General features: G+C 40.4%; 1 protein-coding gene across 9 annotated transcripts in view; it reads left to right on the top strand.

Moving 5' to 3' along the window:
* CLIP1 (CAP-Gly domain containing linker protein 1) overlaps positions 1 to 24,953 on the top strand; it is a 121,838-nt gene that overhangs the window by 77,613 nt on the left and 19,272 nt on the right. For 7 of the 9 annotated variants that reach the window (XM_077293154.1, XM_077293152.1, XM_077293150.1 and 4 more), the window contains 3 exons: positions 368 to 474; positions 4,360 to 4,480; positions 7,800 to 7,852. In XM_077293154.1, coding sequence (XP_077149269.1) covers positions 368 to 474; positions 4,360 to 4,480; positions 7,800 to 7,852 — 281 coding nt within the window. Of the gene's footprint in view, positions 1 to 367; positions 475 to 4,359; positions 4,481 to 7,799; positions 7,853 to 13,374; positions 13,793 to 24,953 lie in introns of those variants that run through there. The other 2 variants (XM_077293155.1, XM_077293156.1) reach the window with 2 other exon arrangements.

Raw genomic sequence — 24,953 nt, 5'->3', positions numbered from 1 at the left:
AGCTGCAGATTAAATACCAGACATTTTTTATGAATAATGCCTTGTGATCCTAGTTGCTATCAGGGTAGTTTAAATAATGTAAGTGCTATTCAGAAATTTTAGGCTCACCAAAGTGCATACCAAATACAGTAATAACATTAAAATACTGTAGGATTAACAGTTACGTAGTAATCCTCTGCATTACCCAGGGATTAACCCAAAGAATAAATCTTCAGGCTGATAAACACATAAAAACAAAAGCAGCATATATTCCTGTACAGTCCCCACAAGTGAAGAGTAGTACCCTACCTTTCTTTCACATTTTAAGTCACTTCTGTGTTTCGTGCTCTTGGAATGAATTTTTTTAATGGAATTATATTTCTCTTAGTTGAGTAGCCTGAAAGAGCAGCATAAATCCGCTGCAGAACAAACGACAAAGACTAACGAACAGTTGAAAGGCGAATGTAAGAAAACAGAGTCTCTCAAGAAAGAACTGTAAGTATTTTTCGTACTAATATATATATTTTTTACATGCGTAAGTTAATAAGTTACACACATATTGGGTATGCACAGTTCACTTCATAATTTCATGTTGTTTTTATAGCGCCCTCATGTCAATCATGGTTACACACTAGTCCTTGTACCCAGTAGCGCTTGCAAACTTATTGCACCTATCTCTGGCCCACTAGGCAATTTTCATAAGAAACCAATCATCCCATCAGTGAACGCAAGAAGTCAGTACACTGGGCAGCAATGCTAACCATTGGGTCACCATACTTTCATTTGTTGATACAGATGAAACCTCTATTCCTAGAGAGAATTTTTGTTGTTTCATATTAATGTACACTAGTCTAATAAATTCCACTGAAAATATAAACCTGAAATTTTAAGGGGAACAGTACTGTGCAGAGCATCCACTATTCATCTAATTTATGTGGCTGGGTAGAGCTGTGTTAGCTGGGTCCTGTCCGCGAGCTATTCTCCAATCAGAGGCATCCCAATCTTTCTTGGGCTAAGTTCGCATGACTGTCTACGCGGACAGCACTTGGACCGAAAATACAGTCGTATGAGCTTGATCTTTAGTGAAAAGTTCAGTTAATGGATGGGGCTTGCAATAACTTAGGCTTCACTGCTGCACTGAATGGCTTATACATAGCTTCATAGTGTCTCTAGCATACAGACAGTTGTACAAGGTGGATAATTTCTGCAGGTACATTATTTGAGGTGCCAGAATGACAGGTGGAAACCAGGGAGATCATAAAGGTCATAAATACCTCACAGATGGGAGATGGCAGAATCCGTGCTTGAAGGGGTTATATACGGACAGATGATTGTGACCTCCTGCTGTGACACATGCTCCTGTGCATATCACTACATACATGACTGGCAATGTTATATAGTGTGATTTAAGTTTAAATGATTTGGGCTTTTTCCCTACAGTTCCCTCTTCTTCCATAGTATTACAGGATAGTGATTTGCAATAGTGTTTTCATGACCGTAAAATGAGTTATAGTAACTAAGTGCCAGCTGACCCTTGGTGCTGAATTATATGAGCAAGGGATAACCGATCCAACACTGGAGTGAGGGGTCTAAACTCCTTAAACCTACTTTTTCTGTACAGCGGAGGGAGCAGATTGTCATCATCCTCTCTTGATCACCTCATCCTGCGATACACAAAATGCACCCATATGCAGCTTCATTTCCTCCACTTTTCTCATGCATTAAGCTGAGAGCAGGGGTGTAACCCCAGGTGAGCCCCCATGGCAACTTTCAGACATTGGCTAGCCTACCCACCTGCACCTGTTTGTTGCGTACTTATTGCAATATAAGGGACAAGTAATACACCCATACCACATATGACCACGCATTACCACCATACTGATAACTAAAACACTGTATTAAGACCCATATCACTAACTGTGGCCTCACCCAGGTAGATACCAGATATGCTCCAAATTTTATTACTGTATAATGGCAAAACTGTAGGTGTAGCTCTTCAATTACTGCACCGTGTTACCTTGTACCACAAGAAAAGGAAGACCAGCACTCTTGCGAAGATAAAAGATTTATGGCTTTAGTGACCATTATTTAAAATCCAGCTCAGGCCAGCTTAAGATTCATCTGATGCATTTCGAACAAACAAATAATCTTAATCATAGCATCTTAATTTTATGATAAAGGTCATTTGTTCGAAACACGTCAGATGAATGTCTTGCTGGTCTGAGCTGGATTTGTGCACAATAAAGCCTTAAATCTTTTATCTTCAGAAGAGTACTGGACCTCCTTGTACTTCGTTATATGAAATGCCACTCCTTGTCCATGCACTTACTCCATGGGTGAGCTGTTTTTTCTCCATGATTACGTTTGCTATAAGAGAAATTGTAAAATAGGAAAATATATTTCCTACTTCTCTGGTGGTGTAAATATGGCTGTCAATGCCACTAGGGGTTTAAAAAGCACTATAGGGAGGTAAGTTTATCAGGTTAGCAGTCAGCTCCTGTTAGTGTCAATCTGAAGCATTCACATTATGCTCACAACTCTGCTACATGCACACAACTCTGCTACATGCACACAACTCTGCTACATGCACACAACTCTGCTACATGCACACAACTCTGCTACATGCACACAACTCTGCTACATGCACACAACTTTTCTACATGCTCACAACTCTGCTACATGCACACAACTCTGCTACATGCACACAACTCTGCTACATGCACACAACTCTGCTACATGCACACAACTCTGCTACATGCACACAACTCTGCTACATGCACACAACTCTGCTACATGCACACAACTCTGCTACATGCACACAACTCTGCTACATGCACACAACTCTGCTACATGCACACAACTCTGCTACATGCACACAACTCTGCTACATGCACACAACTCTGCTACATGCACACAACTCTGCTACATGCACACAACTCTGCTACATGCACACAACTCTGCTACATGCACACAACTCTGCTACATGCACACAACTCTGCTACATGCACACAACTCTGCTACATGCACACAACTCTGCTACATGCACACACCGAGCAGCAATGATACACGCAGCTCTGCAGCACACGTAACACTGCTGCATACACACACCTCTCCACTTTAGGCAATCTACACCAAGTTTAAGTAGTTTATAAGCTTATAAAGTTTCTAGCTAGTCCTCAAAGCATGGGACTGATATTCTGGAAGGTTCTTCAGCTCCAGTGTTTAGTGGAGTCCTGTCCTAACCTGCAGCATGGTTAGGAGTATGCAGTTCAGCTTCAGTCATGTGCAGGTCCTGTTCAGCTTCTTCTTCTGTTTTCCCTGATCAGATAGAACTGTGCCTCGTCATAGTTTTGTCCTTGAACTCTTCATCACAGAGAAAGCTGCCTCCAGAATATAACATGCACACTTTTTTTTTCAAGATTGTTCCTTGCTTAAAAAAAAAAGAAAAAAAAAAAAAAAAGACTCCTTACAGATAGAAAACTTTAGTCATTTTTATTTTTTGGTTTAAAATCTCAACAATAAAATGTAAAGTGAAATGTAGTCAAATGTGTACTGGCCTCGGTCGTAATGTACATTTAGCATGTCCATAGTGCTACATTACACAGTGATGTACATAGCGCCTTGATCTATATTCACGTCCCAGCGCTGTCCTCGTGTCCTGTCTGTGATCCTCCGAGCATGTCCTATTTTCATCCGTCTTGCAGATCAGACTCTGTCCTTCAAGTCTATGGGAATCCATGAGACACTAATGTAACTGGGAAATAGTCTTTGTACTGTAGTGCTACATCCCATTTTTTTTTTTTTTTTTGTTCGTTTCTAACTGATGTCAATGGATTTATAAAAGTCCAGACAGTCCACCTGTGAAGCAACTAGGAAGACTCCTGGGAGAAAAATCTGTCCGTTTCTCTCAGATGGGAAAACTCACACTTCGACTAACTGAGCCTATACCTTGGAACTTCTCTGTAGACTCGGTGGTGAAAACGGATACAGTCAGAGGTTGTCTTTTAAATTGCGCATTTATAGAGAGAGGGAGAATTTAATGCTGAAATATTTTTTGTAGTGGCTGAAGATGATGTCCTGATAAAACAACATATGAAACGACAAACCATGAGACACTAATTATCTATAATCGACGATAATTTAATGACAAGTCAAGCCGGGCTACAGCATCGTTTCTGATTTTGGCCTTGTACTCCTTTATTATTATAGGCCTGCCTCTGTAATGTTGCGGATGGTACTGTCTTTAATGCCTCTGTAATATGTTCTAGATGATATAAATCACATGATAAGGGTGTACTGTGAGCTGTAAACATGACTCGATCCCACAGTTTCCTTGCCTGTCGTGTTTCCATGGTAACCATGCTCTCATTGTCCTTGCAGGGAAGAGCTAAGGCAGGCGGCTGAGCACAAGTCCCAGCAGTTAGCGACTCTGCAGGAGGAGAACCTCAAACTTACAGAGGAGCTTGGAAGGAGCAAAGAAGAAGTATCCAGTAACCAGAAGGTTGGTAAAGACGTGTATTCTGGCTTTGTCTTCATGCTTGAAATGCTGCGTCTCCTTTAACCATGTTAATTGTTTCTAATAGGAAATTACTTTCTGTATAGTATTATTAATGCTCCTCAAATATTTGCTATTATCACATTGTTGTCTTAAAGGGGTTGAAAGTTAGATTTTAAGAAGACCTTGTTGGGAGGTAGAAATCTATGAATTTTGGACATCGCCTTTATTTTTCAGTTATGCATTTTTACTTAAAACCCTCAAATAGTTGTCATTTTCTAAATATTTCTTGTGGTTTTGCTGGAAAATGAAATGTAGCTTCTGCGGTTGAATAGATGTTTGTGTTATTTAGGTATAAAAGGTAGAGATTTCAAAGTATAGCGATTTGTCACTATGGAAACTGTCACTCGCTTGCTCCAAAGTACAAGGAATTCCTTTAGGTGTCTTATATATGTGGCGGAATACACATCATTATATTCCATGAGTGTCACACATTGAGGCGCTCAGCAATGGCGTCTCCAGCAGGCCTTGCATTGGTAAACATATCAGAACTAGTGATATAGAGAATAGTTCTCTAAAACAATAAAACAAAAAATTCTGAAAACGTTAGGTCGTCCAGCAATAAGTACTATGTATTTTTATCTAAAGTTGTAGTATTGCAAGTGCTGCTAGAAAATGACTGTGCCTAATAGCACAGGTGATATACGGGTCATTACTGGTTAATGCAAACGGTCAGCGACAAAGAAATGCATGGCATCACACATTGCAAATGTGATATTCAGAGACTTCTAGTTCTTCCTAACTGTGATCTGCTTCTTCTCATCTCTGAAGGAACAGTGTGCCTGTGTGTGGGCGTCTGCAGTTGGCGTGTAGAATGGGACTGCTATTTTTAGTGTATTATAGGTTCTACAAAGGTGACAACAGCAATTTGCACAGATCTGAGTGTTTTACAAAAACATTTTCAGGATTTCTTTCATAAATGAGTGTGATTTTCTCTTCTTTTTTGAACCAAATCTGTCAGATGATTTTTACCCTCAAGCTGCCACCACTGCCATGCTGGTACTTTCTAAAGCTGTGCATAGTATCTCAAAAAGATGTCTAATTCTCAAAAATTCTGCTTGCATAGTATACAACATTTACCTGTCTGCAGTCAAGCAGGGGAAGAAGCTGTTCGAGGAAGTCACGATAGCCATGGCCTAATCATTTTAATGACAGGGTTGGGGAGGATGTGCCCTATTCTTGGGGTCATTAAGCCAGACAGGGCAGGATTAGGGTGCAGCCATCATGTCTTTTTGCATATTGGTCCCACCACCAGACTATTAGTTTTCATAAAATGCAAGCAGTCATAAAATTTTGTATTTTATCAAAATTAAGTGAAATACATTTTTGGGATGATTGAGCTTTGGCAAGTAACAGGTTCCCTTCTTGTTCTAAATTGTCAATTTTTTTTTGTAAGTGATGGCTTTCATTTGTATACATGTATGTGTTTCTGTACACCTAATGTCGATCTAACTAAGCAATCTATACCTGTCTGCATACGTATCTTTCTCTCAATTGCCAATTGTCAGCTCTAATTCAGCTCACTGAAAAGATTGATGGCTTTGCAAAGGTTTTTCATGTTTGTTTTGTTGGCCCACATACATTCATGTTTTTTTTTCTGCACGGCTTCCAACAGCAGACACTTGTTGTCAATCAGAATTCATAAAAGTAAACTCCATCGTAAGAGCCAGGCTGATCTTGAACACATGATATAGTCCCGTTCCTAAATTGTAGGTTTTTATAATATATCGCATTTTTTGGATTATAAGACGCACTCCCCCCCCCCAAATTTGGGTACCTTACCAGAACCGTTGCTGCAGGCTGGGATGAGGGGGTGTCAATGGTCATCTCTCAAGGTCTTGGTGCCGAGATCTCCGTCTGCGCATGCACTGCCCCCCCTGGTGGCCATTTTTCCGGAGTCCACCGCGCACAGGAAACCACGGAACTGCGGGGGGCTCTGCTCTGGCCTTTCACAAAATGTCGGCAGAGCACCCTGCAGCACCTTAAGACATGTGCAGCAGCGCCGGACACCCCTACAGCACCGCCAGGCACTCGCAGCAGCACCGGACACCCTCAACGGCGCACTGCACATCGGAACACCCCCTCATCACATCCTGCGGCACCACCCCACTCCTGCATCCTCCAGCAGCGACCCTGGGACCCCGCTTCACCGCAGCCACCACCCCCGGTAAGCAATAAGACGCATGGATTATAAGAACCACCACCATTTTATATTAAAAAAAAAATGTTTTCCTATTTTTCTCCTCAAATTTTGGGGGGCGTCTTATAATCCGGAGCGTCTTATAATCCGAAACATATGGTACATACATTTTAGTTGAGTGTGGACACATACTCAATCCATTGAGAATGAAGGATGCAACCATCTCTCTCTCCAGATTAGAAGGGGTCCTCTAGAAAAACACCCACCAGACTTGCATTTATGACAGATTTAACATATTATAAAAATCATTGTTCGTAAACCCTATTAAATACACCTCGGTATAAAGTATATATTATTACTGCTTTTATTTTTAAGAATATGGACAAGATGGCTATTGAATCTTGGTGTTGGTGGCAGGTTTAGAAGTTATCTCCTGTCCATAGTGATTGTCCCCCCCCAGCAATCAGGAGAACAGAGCTCTCAAAACCCTGCCTGAAAGAATCATATGGTGGATTTGCTCGACCTACACTCCTGTCACACAGGGCTCTTCCCATCCCCGTTCTCTAGATTACTGGGGTCCTAGCTATCACAAAGCTATCCTCTATCTTCTGGATCGGGAAGAACTTCAACACTTGGGACAAATACTTTAAGCTTTGTTCACACTGGTGTGTTGGGCTACTTTTACATCACTTTTTGAGTCTACAGTGGCACCATTCCTAACACATTGGCACGCCATGAAGTAGTGTAGTAGTAGACTTATTCCATAAAAAAGTAATATATTCTTAAAATGGGATCCCTTTATAACCTATACCACCGCCTCACTGTACGGTGGAGCACATAAAAGCCTCTTGTATGAGGAATAAATCTGGAAATATGCCTCTGGTGTTAGGGGTTTGTTAGAAAATGGTTTTCTGCTTTTCTGTGATGTAATTTGTTCCAGATTTAGTGATATATACAGCAGTTGCTGTATGCACATGGAAATATTCCCTCATTATGTGTGATGAACTTTTGTTTCATACACTTAATGGCAAATGTCCTAAAACTTTGATAACTTCCTGTGTCCCCCAATGAAGCGATAGAGAAAGCCGAGTGGGATAATAATTTGTTTTTGTTTTGTTTTTTCAGCTTGAAGAGGAGAGATCCGTATTAAATAATCAGCTGCTAGAGATGAAAAAAAGGTATTTTTAATGTTCCCATTATTCTAGTTATGTCAGATTATCCTGTACAGCTTGCCTGAATAAAATTGTGACAGAATGAGGGCGCACATCCATATCTTAGGGTGGGTGGAAACTGTCTCACTGGCAAATGTTATCCACTTTACAGGCCTTTTGTAAATGATCTGTTTTCTTTTTTAGGTAAATTGTATACAGGTGCTGTACTATAGGAGAAAATTGTGTAAGGGCTTGTTCAGAAGAGATTTATGCCCATGTGCTAGATAATAGCGTTTTTTCGTGTGACAAGTTCCATTAAATGACTTTTTTCTACATACAGAGTATCGTAGTGCTATCATATTCCTGAAAAGCTATACAGCCCAAAATAAGAGAGATGGGGAACAAGGAATGGATCATAACAGCCAGGTCATTACAGATCACTAAGAATCGGATCCGATTAATCATGTCTGTCGTCTCTCATTACTCTAAATCCTGCTTCTAACAAGTTTGCCAAGTGCCTACTTGTTAGAAGGATCCCTTAACGTTAAACTGATCACAAAGTACTGCCAAACCTAGACTCGCAGTGATCAGCTGTAATGTGCAGGAAAATCTGCCAGGAAGTGTTTATTTCCCTACAATGCCACCACAGGGAAAGTGAAGACACTTTATAAGATGTCTGTTTTGTTAATAGGTCTCCTGTGTAATGTAGAATAAATAGTACAGATGCTCCAGATTGAGGGAAGCTTCGTAACCACTGTCTAAAAGGGCCAGGAGTGTTAACTCAGAATTCCATTAAAGGGTATCTGAAAATGAGCTTACTAAACCGCACAACCCCTTAAGGTGGCTTTTGGTCGGATACTTTAGCCATACCTCCCACGCCCCTCTTGCAGCATCTTTAGTCCTGCTGGGAGTTAGTCAGCATAAACCTACTAGCCATCAGTTTTCGGAGCACTACACTGGTTGAGTCCTGCCTCCTGCAGTCAGGGCTGTGCATGATTGATAAGTCCTGTCCCGATCAGACTGCAGTAAACAGCTGCACTCTGCGCTTGTACGGAAGCAGAAGTGGGAAGATTGAGGCGACATGATGGTCTGTGATGGCTCAGGAAAATTCTGACTGCAAGTAAATTCAGAAGACTTTTTTTCTTTTTTTAATAGCTCTGTGCTTAGAAAACCCCTTTTAAAAACTTCATTTAAACTACTGTGTTCGTTCACTCCAATTGTCCTGAAGATACAAGTGGAAACGGCCAATAAACATTTTGTATCAAAGTGAAAATTACCTAGTGTCAATCATTTTGCCTCATGACAAAATGTCAGATTTTTACTGTTTCTGGTGCATCTTGCCAGTGAGACACAAACTTTTACATTCAGAATCTACTGAATAGAAAACTGTGCATGGTAAATTGGCTAAGTACATAAATCAGCCGAGCTCAATATGTCTGAACATACTGAGACACCGATTTTGCTGTTTTGTTAGCTGCTAATGCTTGGTTTTTTTTTTTTACATTTAAATTTGTTTGTGCTTTCATTTTCATTGAATAGCCTTACACTAAATATAATCCTTTTTCCATGGCACATATGGAATAGAAATACAGCAAGCTCAGGCGGAAGATTGACTTTGATTTCTGTAGCTTGCTATCATATAATAAAGGCTTCTTGATACCTTTGTCAACTTCCAATGACTGAAACTGCCCATGGTATGGTACTGTGGTTTACAGTAGATCCCTATTTGTTAATGTGGTACAACCCCTTTCAATATTTTGGATTTGCTTAAAATGTTCAGATTTGCCTCGAGTCATTGTTTTCACTTCAACCGTTATTGAAAATGTTTTCTAGATTTTATGATCAATGGCCTTTCAATAGGAAAGATGAGGTTTTGATGGGCTCCCTAAAAAAAACTTTGCAGCACTTCCAAACATCCCACCATCCACGTGGTTTAGCCTTGTTCGTTCCTTGCTGCTACTTTTGAGGTACCCCAGGAATTGGGCTGTTGTCGTCCAGCAAGCAGAGGCAACACTTATGCAGCTGATCTCTATTGAAATAATACCAATGCTCTTGCTATAGGTGTAAAATTCCATTCAGGCTCTATCTCTATTGTAGCTGGCCCATATTTTCTTATGTCTCCAATCGAGAAGAGCTAAGGCTGAGTGTAAGCTACCTTAATAAGCCTCCGTTATGATGGATAATGCCAGCTTCATTTTACAGTTGGCATATCCATGTATTAACCACTGTTGGAATAACAGGTTAACTTTGTAGTGTGGCAAGTTGAAATGGACCTTAAACCTTTCCGTAGTTTGACGTTTGAAAAATATTTTTTAACTTCAAACAGTCTAGTTTATTCCTAGTGCATATAATTCTTGTCCCTATAGTCAACGTTTTTTCCTGAAATCTGATTTACCTTGTTCTATTAAAGGGAATCTGTCAGCGGGTTTTTGCTCTGTAATCTGAGGGCAGCAGGAGATAGGAGTTAAAATACAGAATTCAAAGTTGTGTGCTCTTGTTTACTTACAGTGAAGGTTTTATCACTAGGAGATTATCATTGCTGTGACTATCTGGCACACAGGCACTAGTCCAACTCAGCCCTCTCCTGTGATAAGCTGCTTCCTGTCTATAGACAATGTACATATCCTGGTGTGGGCAGGGTCAGCTTTCTCCACTCTACTGCATTGCTAAGTCTAAAAACTCTGTGTCAGAACTGCTGAACCCAGTCATCTAAGTGATACATTGTTGGATTCAGGGTTTCTTTTGCTACATCTTGCTGCTCTCAGATGAGGTAGCAAAAGCCTACTGACAGATGCCCTTTACTGTACCTTGTTCTCTTGGGTATTCTCAAGATGATTACTGGTAAGATTGCAAAGTGTTTGTTGAAACAAGAAACTTTGCAATATACTTATTAAAAATCCCCTCCGTTCTCAAGAAGTACTGTTGTCTAGGTTAGTGGCCACCTCTGCAGTTTATCAGCGGTGGCCAGTCTCCTAGGCAAGGAGCATAGTGCTTACAAGCTTTGTGGTATAGCACTTGTAAGCGCTGCTCTGAAGCTATACTTCCTCTACGTTCCAACTATGCTGTAGAGGCGAGGATGGCTCTGCATGCAGGATGGGCGAGATCACCGTGATAATGCTGCTGGTCCAAACTGCCACTCAAGAGCACACCAACCCCCGGCAAGCCAGAAATCGGGTTTCAAGGGAACGGGGTGGTGCAGAACAGCAATAGTAAGACAGCACTTTTAAGTTGGTTATACTTGACCAGATGCCAGGTACACAGAAGCATGCTTATAGATGCCGATCCTTCCAGTCCATGAGAAAAGGGAACAATCAGTGGCTCACTAATTTATAACTTGTAAATACTCCCAATAAGTCAGAGTTTCTATATTGCCCAACGCCTTTAGATACACAGGTTGTACAGTGGTGAAAAGGAAGTATTTGCTAGAGAAAAAAAAATCTTTATTTTATCTTTTAATATTTGCTCCATGTTTTGGATGGCCATTACTATATCAGTGGGAGGTGAAACATGGGAGGCACCTACCAATCAGCCGATTGAAGGGGCCTCGGGTCTCTAGTGAGCACTGTTTTCTTCATTGTTTTCCTCTCTCATTTAAGTGGAACGGACTTAACTTTTAATACTAGGCAAAACCTTTACTAATAGTTCAGAGCCATGCCTATTAAAATATAAGGAGGATTCTGCTCTTGTTTCAGCTACCAGCCCTTCATATAGTAGTAATAATAAAAGAAAAGCCATATAGATCATGTGTTGCTCTTACACCACTATCGGCACTTCCAAGTAACCTCTGCTATATAAAACATGCCTTCTTTTTCACTGTTGGCCTGCATTCGAAGAATTGTAAGTCCTCTTCAAAGCAGATCTGTCAGCAGATTTCACAGCACAAACTGCATAATGTACAAGCTGCAGCTGTCAGTCAGGCTGGGTAGAGCTAGACTCCTAAAATGCTCATCTGAATATCAGGATTCTACTGTCATTCTGAGATGGATTGTCAAAGAAAATGCACCAGTGTCATCTGGCCTAGGAGATCTATTTAACGTAATTAGATTGTGTTGTTTAACCTGCTGGTAGATCAGCTTTAATAAAATACTGATATCTGTTTAAATCATACTTGCCTGCTATCCTGGATTGTCCAAGAGTAACACAAAATTGGAGTGGTCTCTTGGACTCTGCAGAACAGACAAATCCCTTACCCAGAATGCAAACTAAGTACTTATATTTCCCATTAACTTCAATGTGTTTTGCAAGTCTCCCACAGGAAGCAGAATTTTGTAATGAAACATATGGATAGGTGAAGGAAAGCGCGGCGCTTGCAGTATTGTTATTTCAGGTTTTTGTTTGGCAATATTGTTGGGAGCACAACTTTAGTGGACCATTTTGTTAGTGGGGTGATTGTGATGATGCTGTCATTATGGTGACATAGCCTATACTTATGGGCACCCCAATGTCGGTCTCCCTGAGGGTGAGTCCTAAAAGTAAACAAGTATGCTCTAAAGAGAATCTATCATCAGATTCATGCTGCCCAAACCACTGGCAGAATGAATCTGTCTGGCTGCACGATTACATCCAGGCACGTTTCATCCGGGGACAATGTATCTTGGCTGATTAGTCCGAGTCAGTCCCTAGCCAGCTTCTCGTTTTGCTCCCTATGACTAGTGGGTCTTTCCATATGTACACACAAAGGGAGAGACTGGTCAGTCAACTGCAGCGGGAAGCCAACCGTGGACAACATTGGATTAATCCCCCAAGATACATAGTCCCCGGCTGACTTTTTAAAATCTGTTTATTCTGGAAGGCTGCACCCTGTCAGAGTAAAACATACCTGGCTGGAATCATGCAGCCCATTTCTGATTCTTTTTTGTTGGTGGTTTGGGCAGCATGAATCCAGTGGCAGTTTGTCTTAAAAAAATAAATAAATAAATGAAAAATTATGCTGCCCAAATAATGTTATACTCGTGAGTTAATTTAGACCCACTAAAAACTGCCAAATGTACCAAAAGGCAAAAGGGGGTGAAAAGAAAGTACTTTCTGGAGTGATGTATGTAGCAATGTCTTCTAGCAATCCTGTTTCAGTCTTTGACTCCTGGTGTGGTAGCAGAATGGACAGTATGTCTTATGATACCTTTCAAGCTGCTAACTGGCTGGGATGGATCATGCTACTCAACGTTTTCTTTTCAACCTCCATTTGACTTTTTTTTTTTTTTTTTGAGTAGTTTGGTGCATGCAGTTACACTTACCAGTATATCTATATTGGGGCATTACACTTATACCCTCATTTAGGGATTTGTAAATGGTGTGTATTGATGTGTAACGGAGTATTTACCGATCAACGTAAAGCTATGTATGATTCCTTTAAACATATGAATTCTCACTTTTTGTGGCGCAGATATCCTCCTCTTGCCAAGTCTTTCCTATTCCTGAAATGAAATCTTTGTGGATTGCAAACTGTCCTGCTGTGTTCCAGCTTGCGCTGCTAATCAATGCTCATCCCATTCCTTTCTCCCTTTCTACTTTTGCTTCCTTTGCTATATCTGTGTGTCTTTAATGGTAAGACTGAAGAAAGTCTATCCACGTTACAACAAATAGTCTTATTTTGAATTTTTTTTTATTTCATATTTTTTTTTAGTACAGCATTGTTGTACGTATTTTGGCTGCATATGTCCTAAAGTGTCTTGCTTTTGTTTTTGTAAAAAGAAAATTAAACTTAAATTATTTTTTCAACAAAATGGGAAAATTTCACTTTTTCTTCCTGTATATCACATTTTTTTTTCTACTTTCATGTTTCTAACACGTGGTCTTTGTTATCTTGCATTTTTAAGCTTACCCAGTAATACAGTAAGGTACATGTTTCATTACTGAATGTTTGAGTAAAAAAAGAAGGACCAGTGATCTATTAGAGTAGGTTTATGCTATTGAAAGCATGTTGTAGTCTTAAGATTAAGTTGCATACTTAAAGGGTTACCCTTCATAGATCTTGTCAGCGGGTGCTTGTAAAACCAAGTATTTTGCAATTTATTGCCTAATTGAACTTTGCAGCCTTTTTATATACAGGTGCATCTCACAAAATTAGAATATCATCAACAAGTTACCGTAATTTATTTCAGTTCTTAAATACAAAAAGTGAAACTCATATTGTATAAAGTCATTACAAACAGAGTGATCTATTTCAAGTGTTTAGTTCTGTTAATGTTGATGCTTACAGCCAATGAAAACCCAAAAGTCATTATCTCAGTAAATTAGAATACTTTATAACACCAGTTGAAAAGGGATTTTAAAATCTGAAATGTTGGCCTACTGAAATGTATGTTCAGTAAATGCACTCAATACTTGGTCAGGGCTCCTTTTGCATCAGTTACTGCATCAGTGCGGCGTGGCATGGAGGTGATCAGCCTGTGGCACTGCTGAGTTGTTATGGAAGCCCAGGTTGCTTTGATAGCAGCCTTGAGCTTGTTTGCATTGATGGTTGTCTCTCATCTTCTTGACAATACCCCATAGATTCTCTATGGTATTATGGTCAGGCGAGTTTGCTCACCAATCAAGCACAGTGATACTTTTTAAACCAGGTATTGGAAGCATGGGAAGCATGAAGTGCTCTGAAATTTCCTGGTAGACGGCTGCGCTGACTTTGGTCTTGATAAAACAGTGGACCTACACCAGCCGATGACATGGCTCCTGAAATAATCATTGATTGTGGATACTTCACAATGGACCTTGGAAATCAAGGTCCAAGAGTCTGGATTAAGAGTGGAGAGGCGCACAATCCAAGCTGCTTGAGGTCTAGTGTGAAGTTTCCACAATCGGTGATGGTTTGGGGATAAACTTTTTGATGATATTCTAATTTTGTGAGATGCACCTGTATATTTAACACTTTTCTTTTGATTACAGCTGGCTATCTAGGAGACCGACCACCGCTGCTCTCTAGCTTATAAGCTGACCAAGATCAGGAGGTAACGACACACTATAGCTGGTCAGCTTCACAACAGTGCTTACATGCTTAACCCCTTAATCCCATATGACGTACTATCCCGTCAAGGTGACCTGGGACTTAATTCCCAGTGACGGGATAGTATATCATATGCGATCGGCCGCGCTCACGGGGGGAGCGCGGCCGATCGCGGCCGGGTGTCAGCTGACTATCGCAGCTGACATCCGGCACTATGTGCCAGGAGCAGTTGTGGACCGCTCCCAGGACATTAACCCCCAGCACACTGCGATCAAACATGATCGCAGTGTTCCGGCGGTACAGGGAAGCATCGCGCAGGGAGGGGGCTCCCTGCGTGCTTCCCTGAGACGATCGGTACAAGGCGATGTGCTCACCTTGTACCGAGCGTCTCCTCCCTGCAAGCCCCGGATCCAAGATGGCCGCGGGGCTACTTCCGGGTCCTGCAGGGAGGTGGCTTACCAAGTGCCTGCTCAGAGCAGGCGCTGGTAAGTCAGGAGCAGGGCACGTCAGATCGCTGATCTGACACAGTGCTCTGCAAAGTGTCAGATCAGCGATCTGTCACTATACAGTGATGTCCCCCCCTGGACAAAGTAAAAAACACATTTTTTTAAATGTGTAAAAAAATAAAAATAAGAAATCCTAAATAGAGAGACAAAAAAATATATATATTGTACCCATAAATACATTTATTTATCTAAATAATAAAAAAACAGTAAAAGTACACATATTTAGTATCGACGCGTCCGTAACGACCCGACCTATAAAACTGTCCCACTAGTTAACCCCTTCAGTGAACACCGTAAAAAAAATAAAAATAAGAGGCAAAAAACAACGCTTTATTATCATACCGCCAAACAAAAAGTGGAATAGCACGCGATCAAAAAGACAGATATAAATAACCATGGTACCGCTGAAAACGTCATCTTGTCCCACAAAAAATGAGCTGCCACACGGCATCATCAGCAAAAAAATAAAGTTATAGTCATCAGAATAAAGCGATGCAAAAATAAAAACTATTTTATAGAAAAAATAATTATCGTATAAAAGCGTCAAAACATAAAAAAATTATGTAAATGAGGTATCGCTGTAATCGTACTGACCCGAAGAATAAAACTGCTTAATCCATTTTACCAAACGTGGAACGGTATAAACGCCCCCCCCCCCCCCCCCCCCACCCCAAAAGAAATTCATTAATAGCTGGTTTTTTTTTTGGTCATTCTGCCTCACAAAAATTGGAATAAAAAGCGAACAAAAAATGTCACGTGCCCAAAAATGGTACCAATAAAAAAATCAACTCGTCCCGCAAAAAAACAAGATCTCACATGACTCTGTGAACCAAAATATGGCAAAATTATAGCTCTCAAAATGTGTTAACGCAAAAATATTTTTTGCAATAAAAAGCGTCTTTTAGTGTGTGACAGCTGTCAATCATAAAAATCCGCTAAAAAACCCGCTATAAAAGTAAATCAAACCCCCCTTCATCATCCCCTTAGTTAGGAAAAAATAAAAAAATTAAAAAAAATGTATTTATTTCCATTTTCCCGTAGGGCTAGGGTTAGGGTTGGGGTTTAGGGGTGGGGCTAGGGTTAGGATTGGGGCTAGGGTTAGGGCTACAGTTAGGGTTAGGGCTACATTTAGGGTTGGGGCTAAAGTTAGGGTTGAGGCTAAAGTTAGGGTTAGGGTTTGGATTACATTTACGGTTGGGATTAGGGTTAGGGGTGTGGTTAGGGTTATGGTTGGGATTAGGGTTAGGGGTATGTGTGGGATTGGGTTTCAGTTAGAATTGGGGGTTTCCACTGTTTAGGCACATCAGGGCTCTCCAAATGCGACATGGCGTCCGATCTCAATTCCAGCAAATTCTGCGATGAAAAAGTAAAACCGTGCTCCTTCCCTTCCGAGCTCTCCCGTGCGTCCAAACAGGGGTTTACCTCAACATATGGGGTATCAGCGTACTCGGGACAAATTGGAAAACAACTTTTGGGGTCCAAGTTCTCTTGTTACCCTTGGGAAAATAAAAATTTTGGGGGCTAAAAAAAACATTTTTGTGGGAAAAAAATTATTTTTTTATTTTCAAGGCTCAGCGTTATAAACTGTAGTGAAACACTTGGGGGTTCAAAGTTTTCACAACACATCTAGATAAGTTCCTTGGGGGGGGGTCTAGTTTCCAATATGGGGTCACTTGTGGGGGGTTTCAATGTTTAGGCACATCAGGGGCTCTCCAAACGTGACATGGTGTCCCATCTCTATTCCAGTCAATTTTGCATTGAAAAGTCAAATGATGCTCCTTCCCTTCAGAGCTCTGCCATGCACCCAAACAGTGGTTTATCCCCACGTATGGGGTATTGGCAAACTCGGGACAAATGGCACAACAACTTTTGGGGTCCAATTTCTTCTCTTACCCTTGGGAAAATAAAAAATTGGGGATGAAAAGATCATATTTGTGAAAAAATATGATTTTTTATTTCGACGGCTCTGCATTATAAACTTCTGTGAAGCACTTGGTGGGTCAAAGTGCTCACCACACATCTAGAAAAGTTCCTTAGGGGGTCTACTTTCAAAAATGATGTCACTTGTGGGGGGTTTCAATGTTTAGGCACATCAGGGGCTCTCCAAACGCAACATGGGGTCCCATCTCAATTCCAGTCAATTTTGCATTGAAAAGTCAAATGGCGCTCCTTCCCTTCAGAGCTCTGCCATGCACCCAAACAGTGGTTTACCCCCACATATGGGGTATCGGCGTACTCAGGACAAATTGTACAACAACTTTTGGGGTCCATTTTCTCCTGTTACCCTTGGTAAAATAAAACAAATTGGAGCTGAACTAATTTTTTTGTGAAAAAAAGTTAATGTTCATTTTTTTTTAAACATTCCAAAAATTCCTGTAAAACACCTGAAGGGTTAATAAACTTCTTGAATGTGGTTTTGAGCACCTTGAGGGGTGCAGTTTTTAGAATGGTGTCACTTGGTTATTTTCTATTATATAGACTCCTCAAAATTACTTCAAATGTGATGTGGTCCCTAAAAAATATTGGTGTTGTAAAAATGAGAAATTGCTGGTCAACTTTTAACCCTTATAACTCCCTAACAAAAAAAAATTTTGGTTCCAAAATTGTGCTGATGTAAAGTAGACATGTGGGAAATGTTACTTATTAATTATTTTGTGTGACATATCTCTGTGATTTAAGGGCATAAAAATTCAAAGTTGGAAAATTGCAAAATTTTCAAAATTTTCACCAAATTTCCATTTTTTTCACAAATAAATGCAAGTTATATCGAAGAAATTTTACCACTATAATGAAGTACAATATGTTACGAGAAAACAATGTCAGAATCGCCAAGATCCGTTGAAGCGTTCCAGAGTTATAATCTCATAAAGGGACAGTGGTCAGAATTGTAAAAATTGGCCCGGTCATTAACGTGCAAACCACCCTTGGGGCTTAAGGGGTTAATAACCAATAGTTGTCAGCACAGTGCATGTTTTACTGCCTGGCAGTGTTGGTTGGTCTCCAAGGCAACAAGTTGTAAAGAAAAGAAAATTTTCAAAAACATCTGAAAATGTTAAAGGGAACCTATCACCCCGTTTTTTAAAGATTAGATAAAAATAGTGTGAAATAGGGGCAGAGCTGGGCTTTACATTAGTGCCTCTTTGGTGCCTTTACACCCCCGTTTGGCTGCCGAAATACCTTAGTGAAGTGTCCGTTTTGTCCTGTCACTCAAGCTGGTCAGGTCGGATGGGCGTGGTCACAGCGCTGTTTGTCCCCCAGGATCCTGCTCATCATTACGTTGGTGGCGTAGTGGTGTGCGCATGTCCAGCAGATGAATCCACTGCCCAGGAGATGAATAACGGCGCGGTCTTCGCTATTCAGCCGTTTACCGGTGGGCGCGGCCATCTTTCCTGTGGCCGCGCCTGCGCAGATGGAGCGCTCTGCTGCCCGGGGCTTCAGGAAAATGGCCGCGGGATTCCGCGCGTGCGCAGATGGAGATCGCGGCGGCCATTTTCCTGAAGCCCCGGGCAGCAGAGCACTCCATCTGCGCAGGCGCGGCCACAGGAAAGATGGCCGCGCCCACCGGTAAACGGCTGAATAGCGAAGACCGCGCCGTTATTCATCTCCTGGGCAGTGGATTCATCTGCTGGACATGCGCACACCACTACGCCACCAACGTAATGATGAGCAGGATCCTGGGGGACAAACAGCGCTGTGACCACGCCCATCCGACCTGACCAGCTTGAGTGACAGGACAAAACGGACACTTCACTAAGGTATTTCGGCAGCCAAACGGGGGTGTAAAGGCACCAAAGAGGCACTAATGTAAAGCCCAGCTCTGCCCCTATTTCACACTATTTTTATCTAATCTTTAAAAAACGGGGTGATAGGTTCCCTTTAATAACCAGTAAATTGCTTGTATTTAGAAGCACTGTCTGACAATACACATTTATGAAGATGGGAATGACCCTTTAAATAGTGATCAGATGTTTGACTACACGGCAATGTAAAATTTAAAATATAAATATAGGAAAACCATGTGAATGCTTTCTACTTGAAAGTTCTTATATACGCTAATTTTCTCCTTAAGACAAAGGTGTTTTTTTCTTATAGCTAAATATAAAAACAGAGTAAGCTGAGTCTCTTGGAAAGCTGAATGTATCTATCACCAGATAAACACTTTACCTTTAGTGCATCTAGAATAAGTAAAGATTTTGTAATTCTGTAGTATACTGCCTATTGCCCAGGTTATTGGCCACATCTGCAGTCTTGCTAATGCTGTTCTGAAACTATCTGTATTCTGCCAGCTTCAGTTTCCTTGTACTCCTCTTGTACTGAAGAGGCAAAAAGAACCTCTGCTTGCCACCTGGTCCACCCAGTTCAGGCCAGTGGTTCAGCCATGCCACTGGTCTAATCTGTGACAGTTATCTGGAATGCACCACCAATAGGCAAGCTGACAGCAGGGGAGCGATAGTAAGACAAACCCTATGAGTTCCCTCAAAGATGCTGTCATTAATATAGTGGAAATTAAGTAATTATAAGAGTCCTTGAGGGATTATAGCCAAAAAACAAATCTTGAGAATCACTCAGCTGCAATAAGCTACTGAGCTACCTCCTCTTAAGCAAAATGGCAAAAAATAGAACATAATGAAGGAAATTTATCAACAGTAGTTAAAATAATATATATGTGTATATAATAAATATAGAATATATTTTTTATATGCTCAAAGTTTTGTCTGTTAGACGTTTTATGGCACATCTATAGGACCGTCTGGGACACTTGCATATTGGTAAAATTCTTCAATCCACCTAGTGAGATGGTGTCTGTCTCTCGCCATTCCTGTCTAAAGGAATTATGGAAAATACTATGCAATATGTATTGGTTATTTCTGCAACAGCCCTAGACTAGAAGACACAAAAGAGCACAATGAGATCAAAATACTCTGTTGTAAAAAAAAAAAAAAAAAAAATCACTGTAATGAGCAAGTGCTAGTAAAAAGATGGAAAAAAAACATGGTATTTAGTTGATACGTTTTTTTGCAAAAAAATTTATACTAAGCTGCTCCACCAATCGTCAAGGTATACCCATAGAGCAGTCCTGTCTAATGTATATAATCCCTATCTGATGTATTTAAAAACCTGATCATCTGTATAGTACCTGTATAAGCAGGGTTCAGAGAGGGAATATCCATGTGGACCTGCTAGATGGAACAGCTTTAGTGCATATGACCCACAAAGGAGTGGTGGACTCCCCAGTCTTGTAGAAACAAGAGAACAATTATAGAACCAGAAACACATGGGCTACTTGCACATTGAACAAGTCTGTAGGAACATGTTCACACCACCAAGAAACTTGAAGACACAAGAGCACAATGAGATCAAAAATACTCTGTTGTAAAAAAAAAAAAAAAAAATCACAATAATGAGCAAGTGCTAGTCAAAAGATGGAAAAAACCAGGGTATTTAGTTGATACTTTTTTTTGCAAAAAAAAAAACGTATCAACTAAATACCCGTTTTTTTCCATCTTTTGACTAGACTTGCTCATTACTGTGATTTTTTTTTTTTACAACAGAGTATTTTTGATGTCATTGTGCTCTTTTGTGTCTTCAACTTTCTTGGTGGTGTGAACATGTTCCTACAGACTTGTTCAATGTGCAAGTAGCCCATGTGTTTCTGGTTCTATAATTGTTCTCTTGTTTCTACTAGACTGGGGAGTCCACCACTCCTTTGTGGGTCATATGCACTAAAGCTGTTCCATCTAGCAGGTCCACATGGATATTCCCTCTCTGAACCCTGCTTATACAGGTACTATACAGATGATCAGGTTTTTAAATACATCAGATAGGGATTATATACATTAGATAGGACTGCTTTATTATGGGTATACCTTGACGATTGGTAGAGCAGCTTAGTATACATTTTTTGCAAAAAAACGGATCAACTAAATACCCTGGTTTTTTTCCATCTTTTGACTAGCACTTGCTCATTACTGTGATTTTTTTTTTTACAACAGAGTATTTTTGATCTTATTGTGCTCTTTTGTGTCTTAAAGTTTCTTGGTGGTGTGAACATGTTCCTACAGACTTGTTCAATGTGCAAGTAGCCCATGTGTTTCTGGTTCTATAACAGCCCTAGACTAGACTGGAGAGCGATTCGGACATCTCCCCATTCAATTTCCTCATGGATGTGGTGGCTTGTAGACCACCTTAATAGATGCCTTAGGGGACCCTAAGTGGCTAATGTTGTGTATGGATTCATTTAAAGGGGTTTCCTAGCAAAAGACCTTTATTAATTATCCATAGGTGATTAACGGATAGTTGATAGGGATTGAACCACTAAAATGGGGTCCCCCAAGTCTTCTATTCCTTCTCACTGCACGACCATGGTACGCAGTTTGAAGGGTGTTGCGTGCTGCCTCTCCTTATAAAGTCTATGTGGTTTATGGCAACATGTTTTGGGATCCTTAGAGACCTCAGTTGGCATCCGCAGGCACCAGTAATTTCCTTGTTAGTTTTTGCCTTACAAATTTTATAAAGTGAAAGGTTTTATCTGGTGACAGAAAACCTTCAAAAATCGAATTAACCAGATGCTCATATTAATACTTGTGTGCGCCTTTCCCTGGGAAGTGCATTATATCCTATATTCGCATAAAACACTGCGTAGTGCTCCAGTCTTTTCTTCCACTTTAGTTTTAGATACTGCACTTGGTTTTGTGTGTTAACGAGTCATTAGTATGTTCTGCTTCTTTTAGCTTTGTTTGAAACTGCATTGTGTTTCTGTGTTGGAAGCCGAAGGTCTTGAGATGTCTGTCCAGATTTGGTAATCCCAATAGTAAAGGCATCTAGGCACATGAAGAATCCCAATTTATAGTTTCTAGAGGGAAAAATTGTGAAGATCAGACTCTTCTTATGCACAATTAGTAAATGTTCATGTTCTCATCATGCTGAATTTTCTTTTCAAGTAGCAGATAGTATAATTAAAATAAATGTATGCCATGTAACTAGCCAAACAGAGACATTCCTCTGATAGTAAGCTACTTGGAAATTACTTAGTAAAACATGTTGTTGTAGACTTGTAACCTGTGACTGTTGCAGGATGCAGTGGTTTATAACACTACTGTATAGGACCATCAGATCCTTCCATCATCATACCCAATGCTTTGCATGCCTATTGTGCCGTAAAGCTGTGCATGTTATATGTGGCCTGGTAACTTCTGATAGACTTCCACCAAAACAAAGCTGAGTCGAAAAAAAAAAAGTAAATGTTTTAAAATTCAGGCATTTTTTACATTAACAAGGCATTCTGTAGAATGCATGGGCTGTTCTGGAGCTATATGAAATAGACCTATTCCCGTTATTGAGTATTACCCGGAGACCATAATCACATTCTCTAATCAAGCAGTATAGCATTATTTGTGACAATGTGACTTGGCTGTAGTGTGTCATATTCATTAATGCTGTTGCCACCCTTCAGACTTGTGATTTTCCTGACAAATCAGGAATCTCATTATTTCATGGGCTACTATATTGATTACAATTTTTAAAGGGATTTTATGAGCTCCAGAAATGTACATACGATTTTCTGAAATCTCCCTAAATGACTAGAGCTGCAATGTGGGTGACAACCAATGAGATTCCTGTTCTCTCTTACAGACTGTCCCTATTTACATCTGACTTCATGTTCCTCAGTTGTGAGATCTAATTTATTGTTGGAATTACTGTCTTCAGACAACACCGATCTGCTTCTAAGGAGACCTTACTACTTTTCTGTTGCTCATGAGACACTGCACTATCTGTTGCCCAGCATGTGAAACCTAATCCCTTCATAGACAGTGGAGATGAGAGAAATGTCCTGTACATAGGGGAGGAGGAGATGGGAGAGAATCAGCTTTTCATAGTACAGGAGTGAAGTATCTTATTACATGAAAATCCCTTTAATTGTTGTACCAATGAACATCAGCAGAAGGTCTTTGCTAGCATCTAGTTTTCAGTCCAGCACTTTGCAGCACTATTCTGGATGGCAGCAGTGCTGGCTCATTGACAACTTAAAAAGGATATTTCTCCAGGTCAAAAGTGGGTATATTTTGGCTTCTTTTACTCCCTCTGCTTCCCTGTATATTCCATCTTCTTTTTTTTTTTTTTTAATGCATCATACAGTTCCAGATGTGAGCCTTTTTACGTAGGGCTAATTTTTATGGTCTTTAAAAGTGGGTGGCGCTTACGGTGTTATAATGAAGAGCAGCCGAAAGGTATGTTCCCAGAGAATTCTGAGAGCTTAAACCCCTTTTGGTAAAGACTAAAAATCAGCACTAAATAAAAAGGCCCATATCTCTGGAACCATGTGGTGTAAAGAAAAAATAATTGAATACTCGGAGTAGTGGGAATAAAGTGAGAGCAGAAACTGGATTCTTTTATCCTGGAGCCAGGATCTCTTTAAAGGGAAATGGATTGTCCAGGACTTTTTCTTCTTATTATTATTATTATGGTCTTAAAAACGAACAGCAAGTTATCTATCTGCCTGTTCTACCCGGCTCTGGCTCAGTGGTCACAAGCTCCTGCCGCCGATACATGTGCTCCATGTTAACAGCAGCTCTTCTTCTTCTGGTCATCTTTGTTGATGGGGCGTGACTTCCAATGCTATGATGATTGACAGCCGTCATGCACAGTCCACAGAGCAGAGAGGAAGGAAGCCGCTGCCCTGTCACCGTGATGTCAGCAGAAGCCGCTGTATCACCGGCAGGAGCGGTCTGTGACTATAGATACTGGTGCCGGGCACAACAGGCAGGTAGTTAGCAACTACCTACTTTTTAGTTCGTGGGCCCATAGTAGAAATATTAAATAGTCCCGGAAAACCCTTTTAAATGAAATATGCTGTGTTACGTTAGCCACACTAATGAAACATACTGCCTGACTGAATCCCTTCTAATTTTAAACTAATGGGTTTATAATACCTTATTCCCAAGGAGAATCACCAAATATGCTATATAATGCTGTGCCATTTATCTGGTAATTTGTCTGTCATGGAACTATTTCATATGCTTTCTAAAACAGTCCAGAGGTTGTATAGGATGCCTGTATTTAACATTTGCTAGGATTTATATTCCATTTAATGGAAAATCTTACCAAAATTCTTCCCACAATCCAATATTTAACGGGTATGTTCACCTTTGAACTTCACTTTACATAGATATAATATTTGAATAACTTGATAAATACCCTGCATTACTGATATTGTACTGATCCTGAGTAACCGCCTGGAAGCTCCTCTTCAGCTCTACAGTTTGCAGAATTATGAATGCAGCTGGGATTTTCCAGGATTCCTTGCTGGCTCAATGTCTGCTCACAGTTTGCTTTGGAAATCTGAATCTTAGTGGTGTAGTATTTATACCAGGCACCATGCAGTAATCTGTTGCAAAGCAAGTGGATCCAGCAGAAAGGGAACGTATCAGTCCTTTATTTATAAATAAAAGTATTGGGACACTTACACATTACACTTACAGGAGCTTTTATGACATCATATTCTAAATCCATAGATTTTTATATAGAGTTGGTCCCCCTTCTGCCGGTTTAACAACTTCTACTTTTCTGGGAAAGCTTTCTACAAGATTTTACGAATGTGTACCCATTCATCCAGAAGAGCATTTGTGAGGTCAGACACTGATATTAAAAGATATGGCCTGGTTTGCAATGTTTTTTTTCTAAC

Source organism: Ranitomeya variabilis, chromosome 1 (genome assembly GCF_051348905.1).
Source record: "Ranitomeya variabilis isolate aRanVar5 chromosome 1, aRanVar5.hap1, whole genome shotgun sequence".
Classification (NCBI taxonomy): domain Eukaryota; kingdom Metazoa; phylum Chordata; class Amphibia; order Anura; family Dendrobatidae; genus Ranitomeya; species Ranitomeya variabilis.
This window is presented reverse-complemented; position numbering and strand designations above follow the sequence as displayed.